At 47.9% G+C, this 16,093-nt stretch overlaps 3 protein-coding genes across 3 annotated transcripts; 2 read left to right on the top strand and 1 right to left on the bottom strand.

Annotated features, from left to right (window-relative positions):
• Nucleotides 1–858: 858 nt before the first annotated feature.
• Nucleotides 859–3,789, top strand: CI109_102121 (uncharacterized protein; the record flags this gene model as incomplete). The annotated part of the gene is made up of 10 exons (XM_032004877.2): nt 859–1,057; nt 1,131–1,197; nt 1,256–1,286; nt 1,367–1,603; nt 1,676–1,851; nt 1,918–2,017; nt 2,078–2,188; nt 2,264–2,466; nt 2,537–2,658; nt 2,729–3,789. 10 exons carry the CDS (start codon nt 859–861, stop codon nt 3,787–3,789), a joined length of 2,307 nt encoding a protein of 768 aa, XP_031860992.2.
• Nucleotides 3,790–13,185: 9,396 nt separating this feature from the next.
• CI109_102120 (uncharacterized protein) lies at nt 13,186–14,671 on the top strand (the record flags this gene model as incomplete). Its single annotated transcript, XM_032004880.1, has 4 exons — nt 13,186–13,575; nt 13,638–14,046; nt 14,147–14,436; nt 14,498–14,671. 4 exons carry the CDS (start codon nt 13,186–13,188, stop codon nt 14,669–14,671), a joined length of 1,263 nt encoding a protein of 420 aa, XP_031860995.1.
• Nucleotides 14,672–14,895: 224 nt separating this feature from the next.
• On the bottom strand, nt 14,896–15,922 carry CI109_102119 (uncharacterized protein; the record flags this gene model as incomplete). Its single annotated transcript, XM_032004881.1, has 5 exons — nt 14,896–14,970; nt 15,025–15,478; nt 15,551–15,609; nt 15,667–15,693; nt 15,749–15,922. The coding sequence occupies 5 exons, from the start codon at nt 15,920–15,922 to the stop codon at nt 14,896–14,898; spliced, it is 789 nt and encodes a 262-aa protein (XP_031860996.1).
• Nucleotides 15,923–16,093: the final 171 nt, after the last annotated feature.

Genomic DNA, 16,093 nt, shown 5'->3' with positions numbered 1-16,093 from the left:
ATTATGAAACGCCGAGTCGGACGGAAGGATCATGAAACACACACACACACACAGCGGGGTGAGGGGTTCCTGCAGGAATGTGAGGGGTTCCTGCAGGAATGTGAGGGAGGAAGAAGTGTCCGAGCGCAATATTGAATTCTGGACATGTCAACAAAACTGATTCTATGTTTTCACTCGTACAACCAAGTCGAGCTTATCGTGATTCTTTGACCATCGAGATACCAGAACAAACTCGACTCTTGATACACTCACAGACGCCATTCTACCTCGAACGGAACATTCGCAGAGACATCACATCTATCAAACACACCTAAACAACCAAGATATGCCGGACACCCGATAGCGCCCTCGATCTTTTAACATTACCACAAACGACCAATCGTAATTTTGGTGCGACGCCAACGGGTACAATCAAAGGAAGGGCTTGCATTCCGGTAGCGGAGGAGCGGGAGCACTGAGAAAGGTTACTGATATCAGCTGTAAGTGACATCCTTTGGCCACTTGGTTCCCTTTCCTTTCCGATGGCGAAACGACTTCCTTGCGTCAAATCGTTCCTGGTACCACTTCATTGTGTCCGATTCCGGCGAGTCTTATTGGCACGTCGCAGCGAGACCTGTTGCCTTCCGAGAAGGAAGTGGACTACTTTGGCTTCCTTCAGAATGGACCGTGGGCGACATGATAACGGTCCCGGGAAATGTCTACAGTAGAGGTAGTATAAGTCAAAAGATGGAAGGTTGTCGGTGTCTTGCATTCAGTCTTGACCCCACAACATCCACTTGGTAGCTGACACAACCATCACCCACAAAACAGCTCAGCATACCTCATCCTCGTTTCACAACTACCACAACGCTATCGACCATGCCTCCTCATTGCTTACTACAGGCAGTTCTTCTCCTGCTCTCTGCCTGGTTCCCTCAAGCTCGAGGAGCTTCGAAGCTAGATGCTTCTCGCCTAGGAACAGAATATACCACAATGCCCCTGTACAGGACTGGGGCAGGTACGAATGTCCTTCAAGTGGGCGTGGGGACTCCGGAAGTCCTTTTGAACCTCACTTGTTGTGAGTCTGCCTCTTTGTGATTACTGTGGATGTACACAGCGTTATTCTAACGCTGATGATCTTGTCTACACAGCCACAAACGTCGATTTCCTCATGGTCACAACAACCGACTGCGATGGCTGTGTTCTTAATAGTCCACTGTGAGCTGACATATGTCTGGGAATTTTGAGGCATACCAGCTGACAAAGCTCCACTCAGTTTCACGACACAGGACTCGTCGTCACTGACTGTAAGTTGCCATACCGCTGAGTGCTGCAAAAGCGATCATTTCCAAATAGACTCACAAGTTATGTTCCCTTCTTTGCATAGACATCCCTACAAGCTCTTACGCACACTTTCATCTACCCTATCGGATCTTCCAACACACTCTCGATCGGATCCCAGCTTGCCGAAGAGATCTTGACGGACGAGAGGGGGGAAACCACCGCGAGACCGATCGCTCTGGCAACAAAGGTGCAAGCCAATGATCCCAATAGTCGTCTGGACGGAAACGATGTCACCTTGCCAGATGGAACGAGCGGGTTCTGGGGCCTTGGCGTCTATCAAGTGAGTCATGGCACCACACATATTACCAAACATCCATTTCGCCACGAGGCTGATATCGATCTTGGAACGCAGAGTACAAAATCGGACTCTATGATCCCTTCTATGATCGAGACAAACGGTGATGGCTCTCCTTCGACTGTTACTTCCTTTACAGTCGGTCTTGACATCGCCAACACCACAACTCGGGATGGTAGCGCAGGTACGATCCACTGGGGGGCGGTACCCGATGGTTCATACGTAGGAGACTTGTGAGTCCAACTGACTCCGACGAGTGCGAATCTCGGGCAAGGTGGACTGACGATCTGTGTACACAGTAACTGGCTCAATGCAAACACATCAGTTGCTGGGTCGTGGGGATTTGGACTCGACAGACTGAGAGTCAGCAACGACGTTATTGACCTGAGTAATCTCTACGTGAGTCGTCTCATGGCACGAACCTGGTCAGAATGAAGCGCTGACTTGGGATGATTACAGGGTTCCATCGACCCCGCTTTCGACCAGATCTACGTTCCTACTTCAGTCGCGGAGAGCTTTTTCGCCAAAGTGCCCGATTCACAACGGGACCTGGGAGATACAACTCGATGGGTACGTCTTGTCTCCCATCAGCAATGTCCACTCCTGCCTATTCCCCAATCACTAAACATGTATGCCCTGCTGCAGAACATACCCTGCGACACACACATCGACTTGTTGATAACGATCGATGATAGACAATATGCTGTCGACCCATCAAGACTCGTCCAAGCTCGAGATGCGCAAGGACGCACATGCTGGAGCTCGGTAGTAGCGTGGCAGAATGGAAGTCTTCCTGAACAGCGGGGCGAAGTACGCCTCGGAACACCATTCCTATCAGGAGTGTATGCGTGAGTGGAGCAGTCGCCCTTGTTTGGGAACTACTTGAAACAGGCAACTGACGTCAACATCTGTACTTAGTGCTCTGTACTACTCTAGTACCGCACAATACATCGGTCTTGCAGGCAAGCCAGAAGCAATCAACGGTGCTAATCTCGCACCTCAGTCTGATGGTCATCGTAACGCCAAACTCGCCGGCATCTGTGAGTTGCCAGCCAACGAGTCCCTCTGCCAGTAGACCCCTTTGCTAACCATTTAACGCTTGCCTATCAGTAATCGGGGTCCTCTTAGGCGTCCTCATTCTCCTACTCCTTCTATGTTATTCCCGAAATCGCAACTCTTTCCAATCGATCTGGTATCGCGCCATCCGACGCCAACAACGAGCCCAAATGAACATGATCGTTCGAGGCGCCACTCTTCCTCCACCGCCACCACCTATGATGGTGTCCATTCCTGGACCTGGGGTCCTGCCACCTATGATGGGACCTCCATTGCCGATGAGACCTATGCCTATGGTACCGCCTTCGACGATGATGGGGCGCATGTTTGGTCCTGGACAAGGACAGGGATATGGGTATCAGCCCGTTCCGCCACCGTATCAGCCACCCATGAACAGGGAACCGAATATGGTTGGGAACTACCAAGCGGCTCAACAACAGCCTTTACTGCACAATCAGCAGCACTCGTCGAATCCCGCACCGATGCCACAGGTGGTCGAACATCGTCCTCAAGGATATTATTCACCACGACTACAACCCACTTCCCCTTCTCGCACCGAAGGACACTTCCAACCGCTTCGTCAACAAAATCAATACCACGTTCCTCCGACTGCGAACCCCCAACCACATCAAGGACAGCACTTGTACGATGCTCCGCCACCACCGTCTTCGAGAGGCGCAGGCGGACCAAGAGTGAAATGGGGAGGTATAGGCGCACGACATACTAGATCAGCAGGATCGTCCGATCGATCCATGAACGACTTTGGGATGATGGAACCCGCTCATGGAGGCAGGTCCGGACCAGACGGAAGGAAAGTTCGTCATGAACAACTTATGGGACATTATGCTCCTTCGCAAGCCGAACAGAGTAGTAGCGGAGCAGCAGGGAGGAATGAGAAGAAGAGGTATTTCGCTTGGAGGCCCAGCCAAGGGGGAGATAGTGAGAAAGGCGAATATAGAGCGGTGGTTGCTAGTCCGAGGAGTGGAGGAGGCGTAGGGAAGAGTGAAAAGAGGAGAAGTTGGTTTGGTGGCGGTGGTGGTGGGAACAGATCGAAAGATGGAGAGAGGGAGAGGGCAGACTGGGACGGTGAAGCTAGAGGAGAGTGGATGAGCTAACGCGGATGACGAGGCGATTGGAAGGCTTGGGCGAGATGACTCACTGGGATGGACATTGATCGTATTGTGTGTATTTTGGGAGTTTGGTATTTTTTTTGTTTGACATGCGAAACGTGAAGGATGTGAAAGATCCCTACCTAATCCTCGAGGAGGGGAGGAGGACGCAAAAGCAATTGTGCAAACTCCCCTGAACAACGAAAAGTGTATCATCATTTTAGGATACCGCCTCGCTCGAGCGTGTGATAGAAACACAAAGACGATCTTAAGCAATTCTGGATAGCAAAACGCGTGTGCTGTGCTGTACAGATCTTTGCAACAGCGCAGAATCGTTGACGTTCGTCCCCCTATACAATGATGAAGAGACATTTCGAGGGAAGATACTTGAACAGTGAAACGAACATGATAGCAAGTATCCCTTCAGCATACTCCTGAGCTCGAGGAGCAGCAAGAGAGAGTATTGCAATGACATCGCAGTCAGTAATGGTAAAACACGTAACGCATCGACGATCCTTTCCACTACCAGAAGTCAAGGGAGGATCAGGATGATGAGAAGGCAATTGTGAGTAGTACACCTAGACAGCGAAACGCGTTAGAAACAATCTTCCAAGATCGTTTGCAGAGCAGGAAGACGCGAAGGCTGGTTGCTGTAAGGATCATTTATGGAATGCGAAACGTGTATGATATCGAGAGTTCTTTCGACACCTCTTACTTTGAGGGGACATGACGACAGTTCTAGTATGAGCGTTACACAAAGACTGGGACATGTAAGACATCACCGATCCTTTTAACGATCCCCCCTCGAGCTCGAGGGGGAGAAGAGCGAAGACAGATATGCGATCGCACCTCACAACGAAGACCAGTCCAGTTGCCTCAATCTCAAAACACGTTTGAGATCATCCGTCCTTTATGAGCATGACGAGGGACCAGAGCAGACTCAGCGCCCCCAGTCGTCATTTCGCCGAGGTTCATCCTTATGCGAAGGCATATAGATAAAGGATCGTAGGGCCGAAACAATGATGTCAGTGTTTGAACGCTTGATTCTTTCGCGAGACTTCCTCTACGATCGTGCGTACAATCCAAGTCATACGTCACCGTACGTCAACATGAAGACCCCCCTTGACGATGCTCAGAGCGATTTGTCTCTTCGTACGTCAGATCGCATTAGCACCGAGTGGAAGGACAGAATTGACGATGATATTCACTCACCATATAAATTCGGTCCTGCATTACCCTTTTTTACTGTTCTGTTCAACCAACTATTTCCCACAATACCCATACAATACATTTCCTTCCAAACATCGACAAGCACCATCTGCATCATGTCTTATCCTGGATATCCAGCTTACACTGCACCTACGTCTGATACAGAGTATGCTCCTGCACTCTACGGCCCCACATTGGGCCAACTCAACAGCCGATGTGGTGGTCATAGCTCATTAGTTCCTGCTTATGATTACACCATTCACAGTCGGCCCCCAAGTGCTTCTGGCCAGAGCTTGCAAAACAGGAGTGAGTTGTATGCAGGGTGATGCAAGGGATACCTGCAGCTGACAAGTCTGGTCCTGGGTTAATCCTTCCAGCAGCTTCCAGGTCAACAGCAACAAAGAGCAAAGCAAACAGGGTTACAAAGGCAACATATGCAAGTTCGGGGAGACCAAAGGCAGCAAGCAGTCGTGGTGATGGGGCATTCCTCACTGCTGTAGGAATGAAGAGCCACATGCAGTGGTTGGTGTCAAATATGAAGGAATCTGACATCGATTATCATTATGAGCTCACAGGAGAGGATCTGAAAAAGGGTGTGGAGTCATTCTACTTTGAGTCAGAACATAGGCCATCCACTGGATTGGTATCGAGGTTAGTCAACCAAAGGCGAATCGACCAGTTGAGAGAGGATTTGAAGGCTGAAAAGGAGCGCTTCAAGAACAAAGAGGTCACTGATGATGGCAGAAGACATATCATATTCAAGAAGATTGGTGAGTACAGTACAATATCAATCATCTAAACTTGGAATTGAACCAATGACAAGCACATTGACATTGCCTCGCTCACAACTAACATAAAATTCTGATGTCACCAATATACAGATGATGATGAAACTATTGAGTTTTTGCAATCATATCAACAGCAGCGCCCAAACCGAGCTCCTGAGCCTGTGCCTGGCGGACAAGGTTGGGCTTGGGACACTCATACCTCTGGTACCCAAGATACATATTTTCCCCCAGAGTGCTACTCTAGCAGTTTTCAACAATTTCCATACCAGCAAGCAGGTCCTTTCAACCAGATTGGGCAAGGTCAAATGAGCGTGCCGGCCCAACCAGGCAATGGCCATGCAAGTACTTTTGGTGATCCCATACTGTACAACCCCCAAGAAGGGCTGACCGGCTACCCATTGGGGGGTGGAACACCATTCAATGCTTCTGGTAATCCCACAGTGTTCGGACCCAAACCTGGACAGATCTATGACCCAATGGGTAGTGGGATATCATCCAACACTTTTGGTGGTCCCTCCATGTATGACTACAATTCAGGTCAATCCAGCGGTCAGATGAGAAGCAATCCACCCTCATACAGTGCTCCTGATCAGGGCCCTCAGGAAGAGAGTAAGTTCTTCCGAGAATTATGTAACACAACTGACAAGATTGGACACATGTGAACTTTCTCAGTGTATCAGAATTACGTCCCAGTAGCAAAACTAAAGGAGAACCGCCCTGGTGTGTCAGGGCTTAACAAACATATGAAAGACAGTTTGCTGGGCTTGAAAAGTTCCCAGTTGACCGCCATCTCAACAAAGGAGGAGCCTGATTTGGTGAAACGACTGCAAGCTCACTATCTTTCTAGAAAGAAGAGGCCATTGCCTGGACTTCTCAAGGCTTCAATTTGTAAAAGAACGGCTCAGGTGCTCAAAGAGTATGTGAAAGCGGAATTGGCCAGACGTGAAGAAGAAGGCATAAGTGATACAGAGAAAAGTGGTCCAACATATCTTGGAATACGTAAGTGCATTGCATGGCTTCAGTTGCTGCACTCCAACACACGATTGACCAAAGCACATCATAAATGCCTCATTCATGTTGATTCAAAGCTATGCCTGTACTAATTATCCATGTAGGATCCTCTGGGTGAGTTCACACATCACAAGTGGCAAACCTTGAGCTGGTAATGTTAAGGACAAACATGTGTCATATGGGAAGTGGGGAAGGGAGGAGAGTGCTTTTCAAATTGGCTGCAGTTTACCTTCACTCTGATATCACCTTAAGTCTCCTTCTACTTTATTTATCTTCTTTGTGCAACTATCATATCAATTTCTGGGGATTTGCGCTGTCTGTAAACGAATGTTCTTTGGTTGCCTGAGACCAGCTTATGCATCGGGGCTGATCACACATCCATGGCATATAGTGTTCTGATTGTCACTGCATCACTCTGTCAGTGTCAAGTCCAATGTCATGCCGGTACGGAACGATACAAGAGGTGTCCTATGAGAAGAACAGTGTTCCGGGCTTGTTGTATGCTTAACCCAGGTGCAAGTGCCCACAGCAGCAACAGTGACGACAGGGGTAGTGATGACGACAAGAGTTGTTGGGTTGTGACCAACTGTGTGACTGTATGAGTGAGACGCAAATGGGGATCCATAACTGAGGATACCAACAAATGACTACAGAAGGGGTGAGGTACGTATATCTTGTTTGCCACCAAGAATATTTGCCACCTTACTAAGCAAATGGCACAACCGAGCCAGGTATAGAGGCATGGCTTGTAGGATTACACGTTGTGGTACAACAAGATCTGTCGAGGATAAGAGTGGACATCAACGGGACTCCGACCAGTCACGTGAATAGTCAGAACGAAAGTTGACGGATGCTCGGCGAAGCTTCGTTGAAGGATAAGAGAGCTTCTATGAGAGCAAGAAGGGAGCATAATTAATACTCCTTTACTAATCTGATACGACAGAAACACACCCTCGACAGACGCTCTACCAACCTTTGACCTGGCTTCTCTGAGAGGAACACCTTAAGGCCGGTGGAGGTTTGCACGCAGCTCGCATATCCTTTCCCCTTCTGTAGTTATTAGTTAATTAGAATGTAGTTAGCTAATAGAATACACATATTTTTACAGTACCATGAGACATGTACGCATACGACACTCTATCCTACCTCAACTTAGATGCAAACAACTCTCGAACAAAGTAATAAATGAAGAGCGGTCAAACAAGAAGCGGACGGTTAGCCCCTTCTCCGTCAAATCTTGTTGGTACCACGCATGGCCTACTAGGAGACCTACGGTGGAGTGCTACAACGCGCTGTGATTTATTCATCCAATGTCAGGCCTGTACATGTACAGCACATCTCAGGGATGATATGTGCCATGCAATGTAGATAGAATTACGTAAGTATCAAACACACAGTACTTGGCGTTAACAGGGGAAATCTCTAATGCACAATATCAGGGAACTAGGACACAATGATCACCAGGCTTCAGTTAAAGAGGCCCTATCACACCATGGAGACAAGGTTGAGTGATATTCTAATGGCGTCAAATATAATGACGACATGGACAAGATACTCAGCAAGAATGACGAACCAGCAAGAATCTGAAGAGAACAGATGCAGGATTAGCTCTGTGGCATTGGGCTGATTGAAGGCTAAGTGATATTAAAGAGTGATAGCAAAGGTACTACTTTTGATCAGGAAATCACTAAGGAAAATAGTACAAAGATGAGAATAGCCATTCTCCTATATATCCATCTGTAATAATGCATCGCCTAGCCAGTGGCCAACTACGCCATCCGAGCATCACATCACACTACAAATGGTCATGATCATTGGGATTCTGCTGAATCTCCCAATTCTGGCTATATATACCAGGGGATGGTGGACTTGATGGTTGTCATTCATGACGTCTAACTCGTGAAACTCACAATTGAGTTGGAAGCTGGTGACTGTATGCAAAGCCGGACGGAAGACATGATCACACTTCAGAGGAAGTAGGTACCTATTCAAAATGGAGTGACTCTTGGCCGCACAGCTTGTTACTACAACAGTGCAACAGCAGCCCATGATCCCCAAATCAATATGTCTCCAGACTATCAGGTCTTTGAGTCTGACCAGGAGGCAATGAAACATGTGAGCTGTGGAATCTTACCTGAACCCCACATATATGTAGGGTACAAAAAGATCTTGTTATCAGCGCAGTTTGAGCTGGATAAGTACGATTTCAAGCACTCATGTAATTGCATTGCACAGCATAAATTACTGATTGTGATCACTCTACATGTTGAAACATGTATCAAGCCATTGTTCCTTTAACACTGCTCTCCACGTAGCTCTACAGTGAGTTCACCTATATGTCATATTACATCAGCAGGAAGACATCCTGGAAAGATGAAAGGACAATTTTGGATGCTGTGTTTCATACCACAGAAATTGACTTCCACAAGTGTCTATAAAGAGGGTTTAGGGGGTTCATGCCAAATCTATCTTCATTCTGTCAACAACACATTCCTCACAATAACATACAATACTTTGCACTTCACACTTTGACAGACATCACCTGTATCATGTCGTATCCCGAACATTCAGCCTACACTGTGCCCACATCTGGTCCTGAATATGATCCCACATTGTATGACCCCACAACAGGTCAACCCTTCAATCAATGGGGTGATGCTGGTCATGGTATCTCATGGGATTCTTCTGGTCATACTATCATCCATAATCCACCCCCAGGAGCCCATCACCCAAAGTTGGATGGTGCAGCTCTGTCCAATACTGTTGGTGGTGCCCCCACTTACGAAACCTTGGTACCTCAACCCAATAACCAAATGGGTCCTGATGCTGCCTCATTCAACTCTCCTGGTTTTTCTGCTGTGCACAATCCCCAAGAGAGACAATCCTACTACCCATTAGGTAGCGGTACCACCATGAATGACCACAAATCAGGTCAATCCAGCTCCCAGATGAGCAGAAGACAACCCTTATCCAATGCTTCTGGTCAGCACAGACACACAAATGGTGAGTCCTGTCCAGGGTCATTGACACAATTGACAAAATGTGGTCATTTTGTTGATGGGAGGCTTTTCCAGCAACCTTCAAGGCTGGGACTCAAAAGTTGACGGAAGATAGGGTGGCAAAGCCAGCAACCACCACAAGGACAATGAAGAAGGAGTGGAAGAGGAAACATGTCACAGCTGTAGAATTTGGAGATCACATGCAGGGTCCCCAAGAAAGACAGACCTACTACCCTACTGGGGGAGGAATCTCATCCATTGCTTCTGGTGGTTTCACCATGGGTGATCACACATCAGGTCAATGCAACTCTCAAGTGAGCAGTGAACAACCCTCATCCAAAAGTGCTGGTCAAAACTCCCAAACAATTGGTGAGTACTGTCTGAGGCAATAGACATAACTGACAAGCTTGGTCATGGGGAACTCCCCCAGTGTCTACTGAAATTGGGATTCCAAAGGAGAGGAAAGCTGGGGAACAAAAGCCAAAGAAACAGGTCACAGCTGAACAGTGGGGAGCGCACATGCAAGGCAAGGTGTCATACATGAGACAACGGGATGTGGGTTATCATCTTGACCAGTACAGGGAGAGAACCCTGAAGGCTGCTGTAGCAACATACTACTTTAAATCCGACCCCAGGCCATTGAAATATCTGAAGGATCACAAGATCAGTGACATCCAGATTGAGAGACTGCATGACGCTTTGAAAACCGAAAAGGAACGCTTTGATAAACAAGAAGTTACTGATGAAGCTGCTGGTAAGACAGGCTTCAGATTTGACAAGACAGGTAAGTACATTGCAAAATCCAATGTCTGGCATTCAGAGCTCAATCAGTCTCAAGCACATAGTCACTGCCCCCCACTCACCCCTTACAGGTAGTACAGGATTCTGACGAGCCTGGGTTACCATAGATCATACTAGTTCAAGCCAATATGTCCAACCATATGTATCACCAGGCTCAGCTCAACAGAGTGCTCAATATCAATTTCAACTAGCGCCTGGCAATCCATATCAGGGTTATCAAACTCCATACATCAGAAATACTGTCGAGCCCTATGCGGACTACTCTAGCAATGTCCAACCATTCACAAATCCTGAAGCAGATCTATTCAACCAGATTGGGAATCCTCAAAGGAATGTGGCAGCTCAATCAGGTTACTACCATGAGAGTCAATCGTTTCAACAACCGAACAGCACCTTTGGCACACCCAATGTATTTTCACCCTCACTCGATCTTGCTTTGGACAATCAGTTCTACAATCCAACACCTTCTATCCTTGGTAGCAATTTTGACCAGCAAGGTTACCATACTGACACAAATGTGCCACACACCCATGAAGACGATGCCATTGACCCTTTCAACCTCTTTGACAACAATCCAGCTTATCAGTGGCAGTAGTAACCCAGCTACCATGTTGAAGACACAGTTTCTGAGAGCTTTTGCAACCAAGGTGTGACCCTCTTTGTTACTTGTCTTCTTTTTTCAGTCCCTGTCTTATTTTCCTGCTTTTCTATTTTCTTGCTATATCGTCCCCTGAAACGGTGTGAAATACTCTCTCTGTGAATGAATATACATACATCCATACTACTCCAATGCAGTGCTGTGACTCTCTCATTGGACCAAGCACATCAATTGGGGACCTAACACTCTTGCTTTCATGGTCTCTGGGTTGTTCTTGTCTAACTTGTAGACCCCACAACTGAGGTGATGGCTGGGAAACATAGTTACACTTCAGAGGAGGTAGGTATCTATTTCATGGAGATGTACTCTTTGCCACATAACTTGTTCCTACAACAGTTCAATGTCAGCCCATGATACCCAAACCAATATGTAGTGTAAAGTAATACGGCTTTGAGTGTTGCCCGGCGTGGTGCAACAAGGTTTGTAGAGGATAAATGGACATCGATGAAGACCCCATCGGGTCATGTGAACAGTCTGGGCAAAAGTGAACGGATGGTCTGAGAAGCTTTGTTGAGGGATAAGATTGATTGTGCCTCTGTAAGATAATGGTCAGAGGATTACACACACTTGCTATGGGCCTAACAAACAACAACAACAATAACACTTCAACAGAGACTCTATTGACCTTTGACCTAGTCTCTCTAGAGGAATGGCGTAGGGTCAATAGAGCCTCTCTGACAACTCGACCAAATCCAGTCCTTTTGTAGTTTAGGTTTCGGACGTAGTTAGATAGTCGTATACATAAATTGACCAAACCATGAGACACGTACACATACAGCCAATCTATCCTACCTGGACCTGGATGCAAACGAATCTCAATCAAAGTGCTAGCAAATGAACGGTTGAACGGGAACCGGACGGTCGTCCCCTTTCTCCCTTGAATCTCGGTGGTACCACAAATGACTCTTTAGGAGACCGACGGTGGAGTGCTACAGCGTCATCTACAAAAGGCAAAATGCACAAGATACTCAGGCAGAACGACAGAAACGGCAAGAATCCAAAGAGAACAACTTCAGGATGAGCATTGTGGCCTTGGACTGACTGAAGGCTAAGTAATATCGTCAAGGGCGATAGCAAAGATGTGGTGTTTAACTTTCAGTGGGAAAACCACTAAGGAAGAGAGTACAAAAATGAGAATAGCCATTCTCCTATATATTCATCCATCCAATCATCCATCTACATTGAGCAATATTCTGCAACTCGGCGAGTTTGTTGAATCAGACCAAGGAATGAATGGGTTTGTTAAATGAAGTTGTGCGAGTTTGACAAGAATAGCAAGTAGAGCGGCGAGTGCGTCGGGATCTGATAGGCCATGTGATGTATGTGGCAGTGACCGTAATGACAATGACCCTGCTGAGGACTTTCAACCTTGTGACACCAGAATATCTATGGGTTACAACATTTTGGACCTCAATGCTCCTCTGCCTCATTATGAAACATTCCTATGAGACGATGTTGAGGTATAAGACCAGTGGTGTATGTGTAAAAATCTGGTTATTGGGCTTTGTTTTTGCTTCCTCTTAGGGGTTATAGGATCTGTGACTCCACCGCTCAAACTGTATATATGCACGCGGACTTACCGCCACTTCGACAAATCGGTCTGCGAGTCCATAGGGTCAGAACAGCAAAGCACTCGTCGCTCCGCTCCGCTGTTATGCGCACAATCACGGCGCTTAGTTCTCACCTCATAATGGAGCCGAAACGCTTCGTCACGGCTGCGCTGTTGTTGTATTTATAACTTACTTGTACACCCCCCGCGCCGCCGGAGTCCAGGCAATGTGATGTGCGTGATCTGATACGTGGTCAAATATCGGTTTACTCCGCGAAAAGGTCAAAACGGGGCAGAGGGGGAACTGACTAATGCATAATCAGATAAAACACAGATCAAATTCGGTTCTTTCACTTTTCTTCCTATTCGTTTAAACAACCACATAAGATGCTTGGTAAACTCACCTCGGCAATCGCTTCACTCACGACCTCCTCTTCCCTTCCACCCTTGCACCACGCACCGCCACGAGTTGAGTCTTACGCTAAGCTAGCCAAAGAGCTCGATTCGGCCTCCGTCCCCGTATCGACATCTGACTGTTCGACATGCGATGACCCCTGTGCGTCCCAAGCCGGATCGACGGGAGCGGGAACGATAGCGGAGGTTTACGAAGGGAAGAGCTATAACGATTATGTCAATGACAAGTATGGGGATTTGGGAGAATTACCATCTGGTTTCGATGTGGATTGGGATAGTGAACTGCAAGGAAGTGCCAAGGGTGGAAGAGGGAGAGTTGTGGTTATTTCTACTGGGAAAAGTGATTGGGAGCGGGATCACACGGTGAGCTATTCATGCCTTATCCTTATCGTTGTACGACAACGATTTTTAACCAATCCCTATAGGATGAGAAAGACTCTCTCGCCCATCATCTGAACAAAGTCATCGAGGCCGCTCCCACCCCCGCCGCACCCAAGACCGAAGAGTCCAAGCGATCCCCTGACCTACCTTACATCGCACCAGCAGCATTGCCTCCCCCTTCTGCTCCTCTCACATACCCCGTTCAGACTCCTCCTTCGCTATACTCTTCGTCGTTGATCACGCAATCAGACGATCCGTCCGACCAGACGGTATTGGTCTTCCCAGACTGGAAGGTGATTCATGAGGTCGAAAATTCGAGAGAGGGTGCAAAAGGGTTGTATGACGCTGCTTTGGCTGGAGAGCTGGGGAGAGCTGGGACACAGGGTGCTGAGGAGAGTGGTATCGGAAGGATCAGGAGTTGGGTATTGCCTTATAGGGCTGTCGTCTTGCTTTGTAAGCCACACTTGAACGCTTCTACGTCCCCAGTGAAAGATGTACTTGTATTGCAGGTCGACCCAAGAGCACGCATGCTGACTATTATTGCGAACCCCAGGTTCTCACAAACGACGAGATAAGCGATGCCATATCGCCGCACCGTTACTGCGAGCAGCTCTTCACACATGTCTTGAGAAACACGACATCACAATCGACGAGACTGGTTCTTCTCTTTCCCATCTTGCCGGACCACCACTCGAAGAGGTAGAGGGTAGTGAAGCTGAGCGAGAAGCAGAGGTCGGAAAGAGAATCAAGTCGATTGACAGTGTTGATGGAGGTGATGGGGGTGAAGTTGGAATATTCAACATCAACCATTTGGGTGGACATCGATACGCCGGTGTCATGCTCGTATGTCCTCCTCAACCACCTTTTTCTTTGAGAGGCAACTGACCAACTTTAACAACCGCAGATCCTCTTCCCATCGGGAGCGTATATCTCGTATGGACGGGTCACACCTCAGGAGATTCCACGAGTGGTCGAAGACACAATCTTGCAAGGGAAGATTGTGCCCGGTCTGCTCAGGAATGCGGTCGGAGTCAGTCGACCGGATGGTAAGGCTGGTAAAGGCTTCTTGACTTGGTAGAGTACCGCATCATAGAGTATTAGACTCCAAGGGGTTACCGGTCAGGTTCTGTTCTGGGATGTAAATATTATAGATGCCTAGCTTCATCGCGGGGTCAAAGCATGCGTGACCCTTCTGTGAGAGCTATCAAAGTTGTGGCAAGGCTTTGCGTATATCGCCAGAGATGGGTCAAGATACATTTTACATTGTCGCCATCTATAATGTTATTGAAGACTGTCCGTTAATCAATCCTTTTGCGACTTGAGGTTCTTCCATTCTGCCTCAATGACACGAACAAAGTCAGAGGCCGTGTGACCGTCCTACAAGGATAGACGTTCAGCTCTGGGATCACTTCGTCGAGAGATATCACTCACGTCACATCCGCTCCAGACACCGCCATCGACCGCGCAAGTCCGTTTGCCCGCATTGACCAGCGTACTTTGGATCTCGATTGTACAGCTCCTCTCCACTTTTCTCTTCACCGTCCTCTTGATATTCTTCCTCAACAACTTCCTCCCTTCTTTGCCTAGCTGGCGTTCTACATCATGAGATGCAGGAGAAGAGGTATCGTTATGTTTTAGTTTCCCTTGTGCACATTCGCCGACACCGCTCTCCCACCAATCCGCACCGATGGTTTCGATGCAGCGTTTAGCGAAAGAAAGCTCGCCAATCTCTTTTGGGAAGGAAGAAGGGAAATTCTGACATTGGACAAAGGCCCAATAATCCTCGATGGGTAGGTGGTGGTACGCGCAGAGCTGATGGGCGTTACCGAGACACTCGATAGGCCCATGTTTGCACGATACGCCGAGAGGTTCAGTCTTGTTGATACTGTTTAACGGCGGGGGGTATATCAACATCAAGGCCAAGGATATAGAAAAGGAATGTAGCTCTGAGACTTACTGTCCGATGTAGTTCATGTCCAGATTGACCTTGTCGAAGACCCCATCCGTTTTGAACACCTACACATATGCCCGTTAACACTACACTATCCCACCAGTTGAAGATTCGAAGCTCACCTCCTCGAATAAGTCTTCGCACAATCGCTACATATCATCGTCAGCCAGGCTTTGACATCGAAAGGTGTTGGAGGTGACTCACAGCATCAGGACAGCGTGACATGACAAAGAGCGAAAGGTTTACTTTGTTGCTCTGCCCTTCAATATGAGCGAGTGCGCCGTCCGCTGCGAGCAGTAGTTGCGGGGGCGCAGTGAGTGCCAGGCTGGACGAGGCCCATAGTAATGCGAGGGTCGTGATCGCAGATTTCAAGTGCATGGTGAGCGGCTAGATATGGGCAGCAATCTGATCCATTGAAGAGCCCACTATGGCTTGCTAGAAGGCGGAACGATAATGTCGAGAACAAAGCGTTGATTGACTATCTATCGCGGAGCGGCCGGATTAGTGCATAAGACGTCATGCTCGCGTTCATCACGTGACCATTGTTGA

This window comes from Kwoniella shandongensis, chromosome 4 (assembly GCF_008629635.2).
Source record: "Kwoniella shandongensis chromosome 4, complete sequence".
Classification (NCBI taxonomy): domain Eukaryota; kingdom Fungi; phylum Basidiomycota; class Tremellomycetes; order Tremellales; family Cryptococcaceae; genus Kwoniella; species Kwoniella shandongensis.
Note: the sequence above shows the minus strand (reverse complement) of the source record. Positions and strands in the feature narration are given on the sequence as shown.